We start from the raw sequence: 16,490 nt of genomic DNA, 5'->3' as shown, positions 1-16,490 counted from the left end.
AGTGGGCTAAGCTGTGCTGTACCGTTACACCGATGTGGACCCAGACTCAATTGTGGACCACGATCATCTCCCCTCTCCATCTGACTCACTTGTTTCCTGTCATACTCTCTCGTTGTCCTGTCCCAATAAGGGCATTGTGATGGATTGGCCATCACTTGTGTGTGTGTGTATATACTATGACTGCCACAACAAGTCCAGTAGAGTACTCAGATGGTCCGGGTTTGAGTACCCACAGGGCAGCTCTACTCCTCTTCAGTACAAATGGTGTCAGAAATGAGATGACCATCCGTGAGGTCATCAGAGGCACACCCAGCAGTGTTAGCCATTTGAGGAAGGCCAGGATAGATAGCCCTGGTGCAAGAGACCCCAGCATGGATTATGGGGCATCCCGGGATAGGAGAAGTATGTTGGTACATGAAGGACACCAAGAGTGTGTGAAGCGCAGGGGTCTGCTTGCCGGATGACATTGGCCTTGTGACAAGAGACTCAACATCATAGATGACATCTCATTGCAATCCGTCTTCTTTTATTCAATGTATTTTATTAAATATCGTGAACAGTTAAAAATTGACGCTATTTTACACCTCTGTAGTTGGACAGGTGCATAGGATATTATCCCAGTGGGGTTGTCATTCAACTGTAAAGGAATCCCGCACACTGTCCATTCCACCAACAGCCTTTAATACAACATTATTAACAATTCTGTCATCCGACCTTCAGGTAAAAAACAACAACAAAAAAAAACTATTGAGAAAGTTAGTCACTCGTTTGCAACCTGAATGGGGAAAAGACCCCAAAAGAGCTGGGGCTTCAAGTACAAAAATAACATACACACAAAAAAGCTCCGTAAGTAACTTTCCACAAACATTTTCAGATGTGCTAACACTGACTTGGCATGGAAAAAAGCATGTGTACTAAATTTCATGTGAAATCAGACATACCACAAACCTCATAAATTTGAGATTTGCAGGTGCAAATGCATTTTTTTCCTTCAGATTTTCACTTGCGCAAAGATTCAGTAGGAAATCTACAAAGTGTTTGTACATGAGGCCCCAGGAAACTTCACAGTTTCCTAAGGAAGAGGATCCAGAGATGAGGCCAGAAGCATTAGGAAGCGACTGAAGGACACGTGATGCTTCCACGGCCACAGTACTTACAACTGAACCACAGTAGAAGTATAATATACAATTCATGGTAAAGAATGACATTCTGTCCCAGCTGTGGCTCATTAGGCTGGGCACGGCACCACTACACTGGCGACCCGGGTTTGATTCCGGCCCGAGGTCATTTGTCGAACCTTCCCCACTCGTTTGCTGTCGCCTCTCTAACTGTCCTGTCACAAATAAAAGATACAACCCCCTAAAAAAGTAACAAATAAAACAAAGAAAGACATTATGTTTATGCATATACCATACCTCAGCAATGTCATCATACAGTATACTTGAGGTATTTCTAAACTCCCTCTGAACTCTGAAGACAGAATATTGGAATGAATGCACTTTTTGTCCGTTAAACCTCTAATAGGCCTATAGTAGGTCAAGAGAAGTCTCAAGAGAGCAAGTGCCTGTCTGACCTGCTGGAGAGTTCAGAAATGGCAGCAGCAGACCCAGTGTCCATACAATAGAAAATTGAATGTCCACTACACTGATGTGCAAGGCCAGTGATGTAACCCTGTAACCAGGCCAGTGTAACCCTGTAACCCCCTTTTCTAACTAGGCCTGTTTGATGATGAGAAAAATCATTATCACAATTATTTCAGTCAATATTGATATCACGATATTAATACGATATACATCACACAGCCCTATCTCTAACTATGAAGAACTGTGATGTCCAGCGGGAGGTAGCCTGAGCAGTTTGATGCCCCACAGTAGCAGGCCTTCCTCTGGGGGGAACCTGTGCCCTGGTCAGCCACCCGGTTCTCTTCCTTCGAAACCGCCCTAACGGTCCCGGAAGTCCGATTGTTCCACCTGCCAGAATAGTCGAAGGTCAACTCCTCGTCGACTGCGATGTCCCGCGTGGCGAACAGTGCCAGGCGCGGCACCAGTGAGTGTACGCGCACGGGCACCATGAAGAGGTTGGGTTGGCATGAGTGGTTGATGAAGCGACCCACGTTGCCCCTGGTGGCGGGATCCACAAACGTCTCCATGACGACGCTGTTGCCCCGGCCAGCAAACTCCCTGACGGCGATGATGTAGTTCATGTCGTTGGGCCCCTGAGCGAGCTGCCGGCGCCGAGCCTCCTCTTGCCCAATCACCTCGCCCGCGTACTCGCACACGAAGGTGCCACGCCGCACGGCTTCCAGGGTGCGCACGCCCCACCCGCGTTTCGGCGTGAGGAACACACACAGGCGGAGACACACGCCTCTCTGCACCACACGGTTGGAGCAGCTCTCGCCGCAGTCACACAGGGCGTTGCATTCGAACACAGGGCTAGAGTAGCCACAGCTCTCCTCTCCTCCTTCATCACCATCACCATCACCCCTTGGGGCCAGTAACCTCTGTTGGTCGCAGTATGCCGGTCCGTAGCGCTGTAAGCACTGGCAGGTCTTAGTCTCACAGGACTCCACCTGGTGACAATAGCAACCAGGGAGGGTGATCTCAGCAGGGTCACTGCTACAGCCTGGCCCTGGAACATTCTCAGCTGTGTACTGTTGAAGAATAAGGGGGGGAAAGGAAAAAAGAAAAAGACAAACTAATGATTAAATATTGTTTGACAACCACATTCTGGAAAACTACAAAATGCAATCTACAAGACTGAAATGATGAGGATGGACATGTAGTTGTGTGTGCATTGCACTGTCTTGACCTTGACATGAGCTTACTGGCAGATGGCAATCAACACGAGGATTATAGATTTGCTGCCATCTGCTGGCGAAACCGGTTACCCGCCCTTCTAAACACTCGTGACGTCTAGCCTACTGAACACAGATGAGAGATGATATAGGCTAAGCAAGTAGGCTAAGCAAAATTAGTTTACCTTGAAGTTCGGCTTGCCCGTTTTACCAACATCCCCGCTGTCTATTCCAACTGGAACATTTTCAGCTCCACTACTCAGATCTTGGTCACAACAACCGACAGGGTCCCACGTGGTAAGCAACGCCATCATGTAGCAAAACAACTTCCCTCGTTAGTGCACCGAATCTTGCAGTCATTAAAATTTCGATAAGGCGTAAATCCTATTGAATAGGAAACTGTTACTTTATAACCATAACACGACTTCAATCCGGTGAGCCGTGCTGCGATGCTACAATGGGGTAGTTCTACTTCCGGGATACAGGGCCGCCCTCTGTTGACATGGTTTTAAAGGGCCAGTCACAAACCCATACACTCTCCCCATAACAGTCTTCCTCTGTTGGCTTTTAACCTACACACACATCTTCTCTCCTCATAAAGAGATTATTTGAATCAATCACCTCATTACTTTAAAAAAGAAATCTATATTTTTGAAAATGTGATTAGTAGCCTACGCCTATGCCATAGGCCTGTATTTGTTAGTTAATTAACAATCAAGGTTTTCCCCCTTATATTCAGATCTTTAAAATAAATGTGCTCCCAATTCAGCCTATATTATCTCAAGTTCCCAGTGAGCAGTCTAGTCCGCACACATTTAGTCATCTATTTATTGATGGTGTAAACATTATAGGGATAGAACATTTTATAATAAATGGTTAAGACAGATTATACAAATAGCCTACCTAGGCCTACTCCAATGGCTTGTTTGTCTATGTTGATTGGGATAAGATTTGGCATCAATGGCCTGGCCTTAATGAATGCCTACAGTATGTGCTAAATAATAAAGTCAAGGAGGTTTCATTTAAAATAGGGCCTATTACATTTAATTTACCCCACAAACACACTTTTACAAAGATTGAAAATTCATCTGCCAGACAGAGTCTATTTGTCATTTATATTAGGTTGAGGTTGAGCGTGTTGTGAGGTATGGTCTTGTCATGTTTCTTTAAAGGGTTTATGAAACGAAAACAAAGTAAAGGAATTTGACCATTTCCAGGACAGATTCTGAAAGTTCCAAGCCTTGTGAATAAAATGGGATATTGTCTGGGTGATATTTTGTCCTAAAAGTCATGTTAAAACGTTCCCAAAAAGTGTTATGTTTACTTTTTTCGTGACATGCAAATTTTATGCAAATGATATGCGTGACATAGAAGGGGAGAGTTCACCTCATTCCACCTTGTTCAGATCAATGGCGGCTAGTACCAAAACAAAGCGCAGTGTCAAGCAGTGTGTTGCTGGAGGGCCGAACGGTGCCAGCTGCAAAAATGGCTACTTGACAGAAGGAATATCTTTGCACAAGTTCCCTTCTGTGAAGAATGATGGAACTGTGGCCGACAAGGAGAAGGCTAAAACAAGCTAGGGCTCTGTGGATCCAATGCATGGTTTTGAAGCAAGCTTCACCACAAATGTGGAGATCGCGGGCATGGTTGGACTGAAGAGAATGCTATTGCCTCAAGCAGTTCCAACAATTTACATCACCGGCGTGCAGACTGAAACTGCCCCTGTAACTGCTCGGGCACGAAGACAGGTGAGTGCACTGCTTTGCTTTAGGCTACTCGTTTTACCTTGTCCATCTGCTTTGTATGTTGTTTTCAGGAAAGGGTAATGCACATTACATGCCAAACCGATGCGAATGCTCTCGGAATATGCACTTTTTGTTGATTGCCATTCAACTGGTCAATAAATTGGTTTTGGGAGGATATCCGCGCATCAGCGTGGTGCTCTCGGTCGAGGACAGCCAACTCACAGACTGGGCTACTGCTTAGCGAATAAACGGAGATGCACATAGCGTAGGCCTACTTTGAAGCGTTGATTGTTTGTTTTTAGTATTGTGGTGCACGTGTGGCTGACGTTTGGACACACCTCGTCCTCAAAGTCAGGCTGAGGGACACGCGACGCCTGTGACTTTGAGCACAAAAAAAAATAATAATGATAAACGCTAAAAATATGCTGAGGACTCAGGCTATCTAGGGTATTTTTCCAACAGCCTAATACCTCCGTTTTTTCTCTAGTTGATTATATTTTTGCATGTAGCCTACATGCATTTTAATCACACTATATCGCGCAATTGAATCAAAATGCCCCCCATTTGTCAACAAATACACACGCCATGTCATCTTTGGGTCATGGCAAAGCGCCCTTAGCAACCGTAACCATAAACAAAACGAACTGTCAGGCTATGTCAACAATCGTCACTTCGACTGTCAGCCTGTCAGACACTTTCTGCAGATGTATCAGTGCCTCTGAAATAGATTTGTGCTGCTGTTTTTTTTCTCATGAGGTTGGATGTGTGGTTTTTCGACACGCTGATGTTTGTATCAGAATTTTGGTTCCTTTATAAGATGTGGGTCCATCAAATGTGTGTTGTTTTCTCAGATCGCCATACTAGCAAACCAGGGACTCTCCTCTTTGATGTCACAGCCCAGCTCATTAGTCACACCAAATTTCACAGAATTCACACTTTGAGTTGCCATTTCCACAAGTTCCTCCAGGATGATTGGGTTCAAAGTCTCATCGATGCTATCAGAAAAAACAAGGCTTTAATGGGAATGACCGTTTGTTTTCGTTTCATAAACCCTTTAAGTATGAAAGATATTTTACTTCTTTGAAAGAGATGATTTTTGTGAACCGTATGTCTTTATTAGGGGCCAAGCAGCGAAGCTGCCTGGCACCTTATAGTGTTTGTACTGTTTCTTATTATTTTACTTTCCTCTGGGAGTCTATGGCAGCCCATAGAACTGTATGGTCGAAAATGCTGAAAATTGGCACACGCGTTCAGGACCGTGTCAGTATTACCCACAGCGATTTATAGGTCCCCAGCCCCAACCCTCTAGCGCCACCAGCAGGCCAAAGTTGCAGGTACATTTCTGCTTGTAACTTTTGAACCGCTGAGCCAATTTTCAAAAACTTGGTATCCCTGGAATCCTTGGGCCGAGACGAATCCAACGCACCCTATGACGTCATTTTCCGCCAGGATAGTTTTCCCGCCATTTTGAATTTTGTGAAAATCACTAAAAACCCATCTCTTCCTCAATTTTTGACATTTTTTTCTGAAAATCGATATATAGCATCTCTGGACTGAGCCGCACAAAACTTATGCCTTGAATTTTTTATATCTTGTATCGTTTGGCCGTGACAGCCAATCAAAAACGGCCTAAAAGTCGCCAAACAGGAAGTGAAGTCATATCTTGGCAACCCATGGTCACAATCTTCTGCAAATTGTCACAGACATTCTTGTCCATGCCCTGACCCACCAAAACAAATTTCAGGTCGCTAGCTCAAACTCTCTAGCGCCACCAGCTGGTCACATTTTTAGCTAAGTTTCTGTCCGTAACTTTTGAACCGTACGCTCCATTTTAAATCTGGTGGTACCGTTGAAATCCTTGGGCCAAGACGAATCCAACGCATCCTATGACATCATCATCAGCCAATCAAAAACAGCCTAAACGTCGCCAAACAGGAAGTGAAGTCATATCTTGGGAACCCATTGTCACAATGTTCTGCAAATTGTCACAGTCTTTCTTGTAAGTCCCATGACCCACCAAAAAAAAATTCAGGTCGCTAGCTCAAACTCTCTAGCGCCACCAGCTGGTCAAATATTTAGCTACATTTCTGCCTGTAACTTTTGAACCGCTGGGCTAATTTTCAAAAACTTGGTATCCCTGGTATCCTTGGGCTGAGACGGATCCAACGCACGCTATGATGTCATTTTCCACCTAATAGTTTTCCCGCCATTTTGAATTTTGTGAAAATCAATAAAAACCCATCTCCTCCTCAATTTTTGACATTTTTTTCTGAAAATCGGTATATAGCATCTCTGGACTGATCCTCACAAAACTTATGCCTTCAATTTTTTATATCTTTTATCGTTTGGCCGTGACAGCCAATCAAAAACGGCCTAAAAGTCGCCAAACAGGAAGTGAAGTCATATCTTGGCAACCCATGGTCACAATCTTCTGCAAATTGTCACAGACATTCTTGTCCATGCCATGACCCAGCAACACAAAGTTCAGGTCGCTTGCTCAAACTCTCTAGCGCCACCAGCTGGTCAAATTTTTAGCTAAATTTCTGCCCGTAACTTTTGAACCGTACGCTCCATTTTAAATCTGGTTGTACTGTTAAATTCCTTGGGCCAAGACGAATCCAACGCACCCTCTGACATCATATCCGGCAAAATAGAATGCCCGCCATTTTGGATTTGGTGAAAATCAATAAAAGGCTCCTTATCCTTCAAATGTAGTCTAATTTTCACAAAACTTAATACACATGATTTCTAGAGCACTGTGAAGAGATCCCTAAAAGGGTTTTATTACATCTTTTACCGTTTGGCCGTAACAGCCAATCAAAATCCTCCACACAGACGCCAAACAGGAAGTGAGCTCATATCTCAGCAATCCATAGTCAGAATCTTTTGGGAATCGTCACACACATTCGTGTCTCTGATAGTGTTGCCTGCTCAGCTCTTTCGGTTGCCATGGCGACTTAGGCGGACTTGCTGCTTGGCCCCGCATTGCTGCTTGCAGCTATATTTGTGAATCTTTTTATAGTCTCAGGACAAAACACAGGCCTATTCAAATGGGGAGGGAGGAAACCATCTTTTTGCTTTTAAGAACAAATTTTAGGTAACACTTTATAATAAGTACCCCTTTTTAAGCATTAGTTAAGCCTTAGTTAAGCCTTATTTTAACATTAGTTAACCCTTAGTGAATCACAAGTTAGTCATTATGTAACCATTATTTCTCATTTCTTAATCATTAACTACTACCGTTAATAAATTGTTTTTTTGTGTGCTGATGTAACTGTTCGCTAAGCAAAGTTAAGCCTTAGTCAAGCCTTATTTTAACATTAGTTAACGCTTAGTGAATCACAAGTTAGTCATTATGTATTTTTTGGTAATTATTACATACTGTTAATTAATTATTCGTTTATGGTGATTTAACTTTCTGCTAATCATTAGTAAACCATCATTAAAATGTCAGATAACCCTCCTTTATTTCGGAAAAAAACATTATCTCTTTGCTGTCTCCTACCACCTAACCATTAAAGATGGCCTCTCAACGTCATTTGATTAATATTGCTGTGTTCCCCATTGTTATTGAATGTGTTACGCGTTGGTCCTGTTTTAAAAAACGTTCTGGTTGCTTTGTTTCAAGCCGTTTTTGCAAGCCAGCACGGTGGCTTGTGGAGAAACGAGAGGGTGTTCCGTGTTTCTCGTGGAAATGCGTCTCTGATTGGCTCACTCTTCCTGCTCTCGTGGAAATGCGTCTCTGATTGGCTCAGTTCTCCTGTTCTTGGAGAGAATGTAATGGGAAACAGAGTCGCCACTTCCCCGGGTGGTACTGCACTATAGGGGCGCCAACGGAGGCGTGCATGCTCCATTCAGGGCTGTGCTCTTTCGACAGCGACCCCTAGGCGAGCTGCAGGCACGGAGCAACCAGAGTGGGCTTGCTGTATGGATGAGGCTTTGTGCTGTGTGTGTACCTGAGAGTAGCAACCAGCTGATAGCTAAGCTAAGCTAGATTTCGGGCCACCAAACGTTGCTTGTATTGAAAACAGGCTGAAAAAAATTACTCAACATGTTTTTAGAAAAATGGGTCGACATAAACCTTTGTGGGCAACGCCTTCTTTCGATGTGACGAAACACAGAAAGGCTTTCGTGATTCGCTCGTTTCTCTGCATTATTTATGTCAATTGGGAAACACCGGGAAGCAGCCAGGCGAGGTGACGCACCGCTATGAGAGCCTTGCAAGTGAGTTTAACTTGGGGTGACCGTCCGATCTTCAAAAGGAGTGAGTAAAACTGTGTTTTATCGGAAGTTGGCCTTTAACAAGTACTATTAGGCATGTATGGTAATGGTTTGTAAACTCTTGCTTTAGCATCAGTGAAATCTTAATTAACCCTTTTGTGATGGTTAGTGTGTGATGACTGGTAACATGGCAAACAGTAAGTTGAGGCTCATGTGACTGCCCCTCATGGATGTTTCTGGACATTAACAAATGACTTGATAATAAAGTGTTGTAACTCCTTGATAATCCATAAGCAATGCTTAACAAGTCATCTGTTAATGTGTTGTAAAGCCTTAACAGGTTTTCACTTTAGAACAGTTCCCCAGATATACTTAAGTAATGGGTTATAAATCCTTGATAATGCTTAAGCAATGCTTAACAAGCCATTTGTTAATGTGTTGTAAAGCCTTAACAGGTTTTCACTTTAGAACAGTTCCCCAGATATGCTTAAGTAATGGTAAATGGACTATGTGTATGTGTATGCCTCATATTCACCCTCACATTCACACAGCGGTGACCGTGGCTGCCACGCAGGGTACCACCCTGCCACCAGGAGAAACTTGGAGTTAAGTGTCTTGCTCAAGGACACAACGATGGAGACAGGCCGAGCGGGGCTCGAACCTGAAATCTTTGGGTTGCTGAACGGCTCCTCTACCATCTGAGCTACCACCGCCTCAAGCAATGAGTTGTAACTCCTTTATAAAACATAAGCAATGCTTAACAAGTCATTTGTTAATGTGTTGTAAAACCTTAACAGGTTTTCACTTTAGAACAGTTCCCCAGATATACTTAAGTAATGAGTTATAAATCCTTGATAATGCTTAAGCAATGCTTAACAAGCCATTTGTTAATGTCCAGAAATATCCATGAGGTGCAGTCACATGAGCCTCAACTTACTGTTTGCCATGTTACCAGTCATCACACACTAACCATCACAAAAGAGTTAATTAAGATTTCACTGATGCTAAAGCAAGAGTTTACAAACCATTACCATACATGCCTAATAGTACTTGTTAATTGTTAGGTGGTAGGAGACAACAAAGAGATAATGTTTTTTCAGAAATAAAGGAGGGTTATCTGACATTTTAATGACGGTTTACTAATGATTAACAGAAAGTTCAATCACCATAAACGAATCATTAATTAACAGTATGCAATAATTACCAAGAAATACATAATGACTAACTTGTGATTCACTAAGGGTTAACTAATGTTAAAATAAGGCTTGACTAAGGCTTAACTTTACTTAGCGAACAGTTACATCAGCACACACAAACCATCTACTAACGGTAGTAGTTAATGATTAAGAAATGAGAAATAATACTTACATAATGACTAACTCGTGATTCACTAAGGGTTAACTAATGTTAAAATAAGGCTTAACTAAGGCTTAACTTATGCTTAAAAAGGGGTACTTATTATAAAGTGTTACCTTTTATTTTAATTCTTTAGAAGGACTGGACAGCCGAAAAGCCCAAAGGACAATTGTTTCAAACTTCAATGTCAATTTATAATTTCTTTTGGTAGGCCTATTTTTTTGTATTGTCATTATTGTAAATATGAAACAGCTATAATGAGACAGGGAAAATCTACTACACACACACTGCTATTTATGTTTTTAAATGTACTCTTTAATTTGATTTATTAATGTATTTACTTGTTATTTCTGTGTACCCTCATAAAATATGGTGAAAGTGGGCAATAATGTGTAAAATAATAATGTATCCATACCTCACAGCTAGCCTTATTATTCGAATGCCTATGTTTAAGGACTAGGCTACACATGCTGTTCGAATTACATGTACTGGAAGAGGAATCAAAAATAGTTTAGATGTCATTAAGGTAACAAAAGCCAGTTGGAGCTGTATCCTTTGTGATGTGTTCCATAACCATTTAGGGCCGTCATGGGTAAGCGTTAAGGGCATCAAACTTGTAGCCCAAAGGTTGCCGGTTTGACTCCCGACCCACCAGGTCGGTGGGAGGAGTAATCAACCAGTGCTCTCCCCCATCCTCCTCCATGACTGAGGTACCCTGAGCATGGTACTGTCCCGCTGCACTGCTCCCTAGGGGTGCCATTGAGAGCTGCCCCTTTGCACAGGTGAGGCATAAATACAATTTCGTTGTGTGCAGTGTTCACTCGTGTGCTGTGTCACAATGGGAGTTGGAGTTTCCCAATGGGCTTTCACCAGTGCTGTACATGTTTAAAGTGATAATTTGTTGTAGGGTCCTCTGACACCTTCAATGCCCTGTGGGCCGTCGCTTTGGATTACAATCTTCATTTGCGTGTGTGGGTGTGTGTTCATGTATGTCAGTGCTTGTGTGTATGTGTGTGTGTGTGTGTGTGTGTGTGTGTGTGTGTGTGTGTGTGTGTGTGTGTGTGTGTGTGTGTGTGTGTGTGTTTGTTTGTGTTTGTGTGTGTGTGTGTCTATGTGTGTGTTGCTTGAGGCCTCGATCTGAGCCTGCTGTATTACATTTTCCTTTTTTTAATGCTATATCAAAACCTCTGTCCCCTTTGTATGTGACTGATTGGCTATATGAGACTTCAGAGACTTTTGAAATAGTCTAAAGGCCCGAACTATTATCTCTAATAAGAAGCCAGATAAAGAAGTGTCACACTGTGCTGTTGGCTTTGTACCCTCTGCACACTGCGCTTCACAACTGCACGCTGCAGCTCCCCATGTTCTACAATCCTGCTGACTTGGGACACTGGCTCCACATACAGTAGCCTACCTTTTATTTATCTGCACCCAGGGTCTGCTGCTGCAATGACAGAAGGAGCCTATAAATAGAACATAATACCATCTAGAAATTAGTTATGTTATTAAATGCCGTTATATAGCTGTCACATATCTTCCTTTGTTAGGAGTAACAAATGCACACCAGTCATTTTACAAGGTGCTGTTCGTGGATGGCTAGGCTACTTAGATAATTAGAAGGAGACTGCACTCTTTTTATCAGAGGTCAAAAAGTTTTACAAGAGAGTGCAAACTACTGCAGTTGTTTCGAGTTCTCATTCCGAGTTCCGGGTATCCAGTTCCAAACACAAAAGTGCAAACCACTGCAGTTGTTCTGAGTTCTCAGGTTCCGAGTTTCGGGCTTCCAGTTCCAAACACAAAAGCCTGCTAAGCCAGACTATAACGTAAAAATCAATAGGCTGGAATTGCACCAATGACGAAACTGACGGTAGTGCATGGAAACAGATATTGGCGTTAAAGGTAATAACTGTACATTATTGGGAAAAAGAACTTGATAAACAGATAGAGCTTTGTAGTTAGAGAACAGATTTCATGGCACAGCTAATTTTTTTCCTTTGATGCAATGCTAGACCAATTAATCTGATATGTATTATTATTATCATCATCATCATCACCATTCTTCTTCTTCTTCTTCTTCTTCTTCTTCTTCTTCTTCTTCTTCTTCTTCTTCTTCTTCTTCTTCTTCTTCTTCTTTTTTTTTTGTAAGGGTTGATCTAGTTTACTAGGGTCAAATATAGTTTTCTGTTTAAATAAACTGATTTATTGTATGCTAGTCTAATCCAAACAGTAAAACGTGATGAAGAAAAAGTGTTGCAACCGTCCCTACAGTCCCCTCTACGCCCCCAAATCCTGGAACGGCAGTCATTTCTGAACTGAATACACTGAAAGCCGCATGGTAATTTTAGTCCTTGCCTTAAATATAACCACCATGATTCAGAAACTGCATGATGCATGCCAGCACCTTCTCCAGTCCATCTGTCACAGCAAGAGAAAGCTGTAGCTGACTCCTATATGAAACTGCTACTTTGACTTGGCCCTAGGCCCAAAATCCAGCATTGCACTTGAAAGAGACATCTAGTTCTAGTGCTTGAATAATGTGTGAATGCAGCATCAGTTCAACTGAGGTTGACATGGCATGTTAGTGAGAGAGAATCGTTCACAAGAGAGAATGAGTCCTGTACAATCTGGTCACCATAATATAGGCCTACTTAATACAATAAATTAGAAAAAAAAAATGTCAATAGAAAGAAATAGAGAAACAGATGTTTAAAATATGGTCATAGGAATACATCAATTGCTTTTCCTCACACAGACATAATGAGCCAGATTTTAAATGACTTGTTGAGCATCTTTCCACCCCTTGGTGGCAGTATTACACCAGGCAAAACGGAGCTTGCTGAACACAAGTACAGGCAGGGAACACTGTAAGGTGATCCCCAATACACACAAACTACAATACATCTTCATGTTTCATGCAGGAATTATTCATTTAAAACACAAATGACAACTTAAAGTGGTGCTAATCACTTCATCATTGTATGGATAACTCCTCAGTTATCCAAATTCCAGTCTATAGCATGAATGTTGGTTACTATACCTGTCTGAGAGAGCTATAGTGGATTTGGCAGCCACTAGATGTCTGTTTAGGTTTAAGGGTGCATCCCAGGTTTCACCCAGTCATCCGACTGGCACAGGAATCACCCTCTGTATCGATTCAGGGTCAGTGCATCCACACAGTCGCACGCACACATAGAAAAACGCATGCATGCACACATGCATCTATGCACTGAGTGTGCGTGGGCACACATACACACACAGACACACAAGTGTGTGTGTGTGTGTGTGTGTGTGTGTGTGTGTGTGTGTGTGTGTGTGTGTGTGTGTGTGTGTGTGTGTGTGTGTGTGTGTGTGTGTGTGTGTACAGGCCTGTGGAGAGAGCCCATGCAGCAAGATCCTGAGGGTGACATCATGTATCTTGTGCTGCCGGTTGTTGTTCTGCTGCCATCTGAGCCCATCTGTTTGTGTCACCCATGGGGAGCCGAGAGGAGAGAAGGGGAGAGGAGAGGAGAGGAGAGGGGGAGGAGAGGTGAGGAGAGGAGAGGAGAGGATAGAGGAGAGGTGAGGAGAGGAGAGGAGAGAAGCAGCGAGGAGAGTAGAGGACAGACCCAAGAGGAGACAGGGGGGCCAGTGACCAGAAATGGCATTAGTGACCACACCGCCATCCCAACCACCCACCTCAGTCAACAAACTCCAACCCAACCCATTACTTAAGTTTTTGTTCTGTCCAAATGACTTTGTCAAGATGAGCTGAAATAGGCTGTCAACATAGCCCAAATCTAAACCATAAGGCTGTGCCACACAGTTGTGCGTTATAATGGCTTGGTAGCTCATCTTGACGGGTAGTTCATATGGACACCATACACACCGTCCCTCTCTCTTCTGTCCACCCGGATGTTTTCTTTCACAGCAGGTGACAAAGGCCACGGCAGGCAGAGACGCAACACACTCTTAGAGTGCGCGGGTCAAGCGAGACTATAGCGTGCGATGACCTTTTCCATGCTGCAGGTGGTCGTAAAGGATGCTGCCGTTTGTCACCGGCTTAAATCCAAACTTTGTGGTGCCACTGGCCGCCGTGGCATTTTTATTTCCTCCAACCGCAGTCAAGTGCCACACACACACACACACAAACACACCGCTTCTCTCTCTCTCTTTCTCCCTCTCCTCGCTCACTTTCTCTGTCTAACCAATACAGTAGTATTGTTAAACACTCAGGGAAAGTAGACTTGGAAGTACATACGCACACGCACACGCACACACACACACACACACACACACACACACACACACACACACACACACACACACACACACACACACACACACACAGAGAGTCAAGGGTTTCTCTCTCTCTCTCCCTCCCTCTCTCTCTCTCTCTGACCGACTTGTTCATGCCCATTGTACTCTGTTTAAGCATCTTTCCCTCCTGCTGTACCTCTATTACAAGGGCATGTGGTCCTTGGGAGCCCAGGCAAGCACAGCAAGCCAAGAGGTTGCTCTCTCTAATGGTAACTGCTACACCCTGCAGTCTTACGGTTCCCCATTTTTTAAATCATCTTTTATTATTTACTCATCTTATCCTTCATTTTTGTCAGCCACTATACAGCACTTCTCGTTTTTCACTGTGTGTAGCCTAGCCTTGTGGATCGTCACAGTGATCTGACTCACAGTTTGCCGGGAAAAAAACCCTACATCATAACAACATTGCTATGACATTAGCAAGAAGCTTAGACAACAGGTGAAGAGATTGTCATTACCATTTTGGTGACAGCAAGCTAATAATAGAGACTCTGCATGAAAGAGTTTAATATGCTTTGTTGTTATCAAAGACGATAGAGAGAAGACAATTCACTCACGTCATAAGAGTCTTTATAGCATGGTCATAAGTGGAGCCACTTTCTTCTTCTACAATTTTTATCCATCATGGCGTCGCACCCACTGCCCATGCACACCGTGTCCTCAGTCTACGCCCCCCCCGTACTACACCATGGCCAATGCATTTTCCAGCCAGCAATAGTTCTTCAATCTACTTTCTTTGGTTGTTATGGTTAAGGTGCAAATAATTAAGAGTACTCTCTTAACAGAACCATGGTTTTTGGCTTCTCCAGTTCCACCAGAAATTTGCAGGCATTTTCTCATATCCTTGTGAAGCGGAAGCACTTGAATGAACATTGCAGCATCCCGCCAGCATGGGCATGCACACACACACACACACAAACACAAACACATACACTCACTCACTCACTCACTCACTCACCCACCCAAACACACACACACACACACACACACACACACACACACACACACACACACACACACACACACACACACACACACACACACACACACACACACACACACACAGAGCCATGATTGTGAGCCCCCTGCCTCCCTAAACAACAAAGTCAGTACTCCACTGTGGTAATACGATGTGAAGCAGCACCATATTTCAGAGCTCCCAAACAAAACCAGCATAATCAGCACCACCATGTCATTACTCACTGCCAATGGCCAATACAGTAGCATTGTTACACACTCAGGGATAGTTGACTTGAGGTACTAACACACACACATGCACGCACGCACGCACGCACGCATGCACGCGCACTCACACACACACATGCACACACACATACACAGAGGACTTGTAGTACACACACGCCACCTCATCTTCTTTACACCAGCGCCCTCTGCTTCTCTTGAGTTTCAGTTAGCCACTTGTGCTTTGCTGTGGCAGTGTGGCGTGGGGATATGCTGTTGGTGTGGGCGTGGAGAGGTGCAGGTTGGTGTTGGGTTTATTTTTGTGTTGTCATGGAAAATTGATGGATGGATGGATAGATGTGCGCACGTGTGTGTGTGTGTGTGTGTGTGTGTGTGTGTGTGTGTGTGTGTGTGTGTGTGTGTGTGTGTGTGTGTGTGTGTGTGCACGCACGCATATGTGTGTGTGTGTGTGTGTGTGTGTGTGTGTGTGTGTGTGTGTGTGTGTATGTATGTGTGTGCGTGCGGGGGTGGGGGTGCAGGCAGATGCTGAGAGGTCACACTGCTGGCTGGCATTTGCGCTGAATGGGAGAGCAGGGGAGTGGAGCGGACCGAATTCTTATCAGTTTTCCCAGGGTGCCAGAGCTCTTTCACATCTCCTTTTCCCAGGGTGCCAGAGCTCCTTCACATCTCCTTTTCACTTCTCCAATCCTAACACGCCATCACCACCCTGCCGCCCTGACCCGTTTTCCCGAAATGCTATTTCACCTTCATCCGCCAACGTTTCCCATTGACTTTTCATGGGGCAGATGCGATATGCGGTCCGCAATATGGGGCAGATGCGATTTTGTGGGTCCGTTTGGTCCGTCGGTTCCCTTGCCTCGGCCAAAATATTTAGA

General features: G+C 43.8%; 1 protein-coding gene across 1 annotated transcript; it reads right to left on the bottom strand.

Annotated features, from left to right (window-relative positions):
• Positions 1 to 529: 529 nt before the first annotated feature.
• Positions 530 to 3,241, bottom strand: setmar (SET domain and mariner transposase fusion gene). The gene is made up of 2 exons (XM_063216445.1): positions 2,980 to 3,241; positions 530 to 2,650 (listed from the first exon to the last, which is right to left on the bottom strand). Exons 1-2 carry the CDS (start codon positions 3,106 to 3,108, stop codon positions 1,811 to 1,813), a joined length of 969 nt encoding a protein of 322 aa, XP_063072515.1. The 5' UTR covers positions 3,109 to 3,241; the 3' UTR covers positions 530 to 1,810.
• Between the last annotated feature and the right edge of the window lie 13,249 nt (positions 3,242 to 16,490).

This window comes from Engraulis encrasicolus, chromosome 14, assembly GCF_034702125.1.
Source record: "Engraulis encrasicolus isolate BLACKSEA-1 chromosome 14, IST_EnEncr_1.0, whole genome shotgun sequence".
In the NCBI taxonomy this organism is placed as follows: domain Eukaryota; kingdom Metazoa; phylum Chordata; class Actinopteri; order Clupeiformes; family Engraulidae; genus Engraulis; species Engraulis encrasicolus.
Note: the sequence above shows the minus strand (reverse complement) of the source record. Positions and strands in the feature narration are given on the sequence as shown.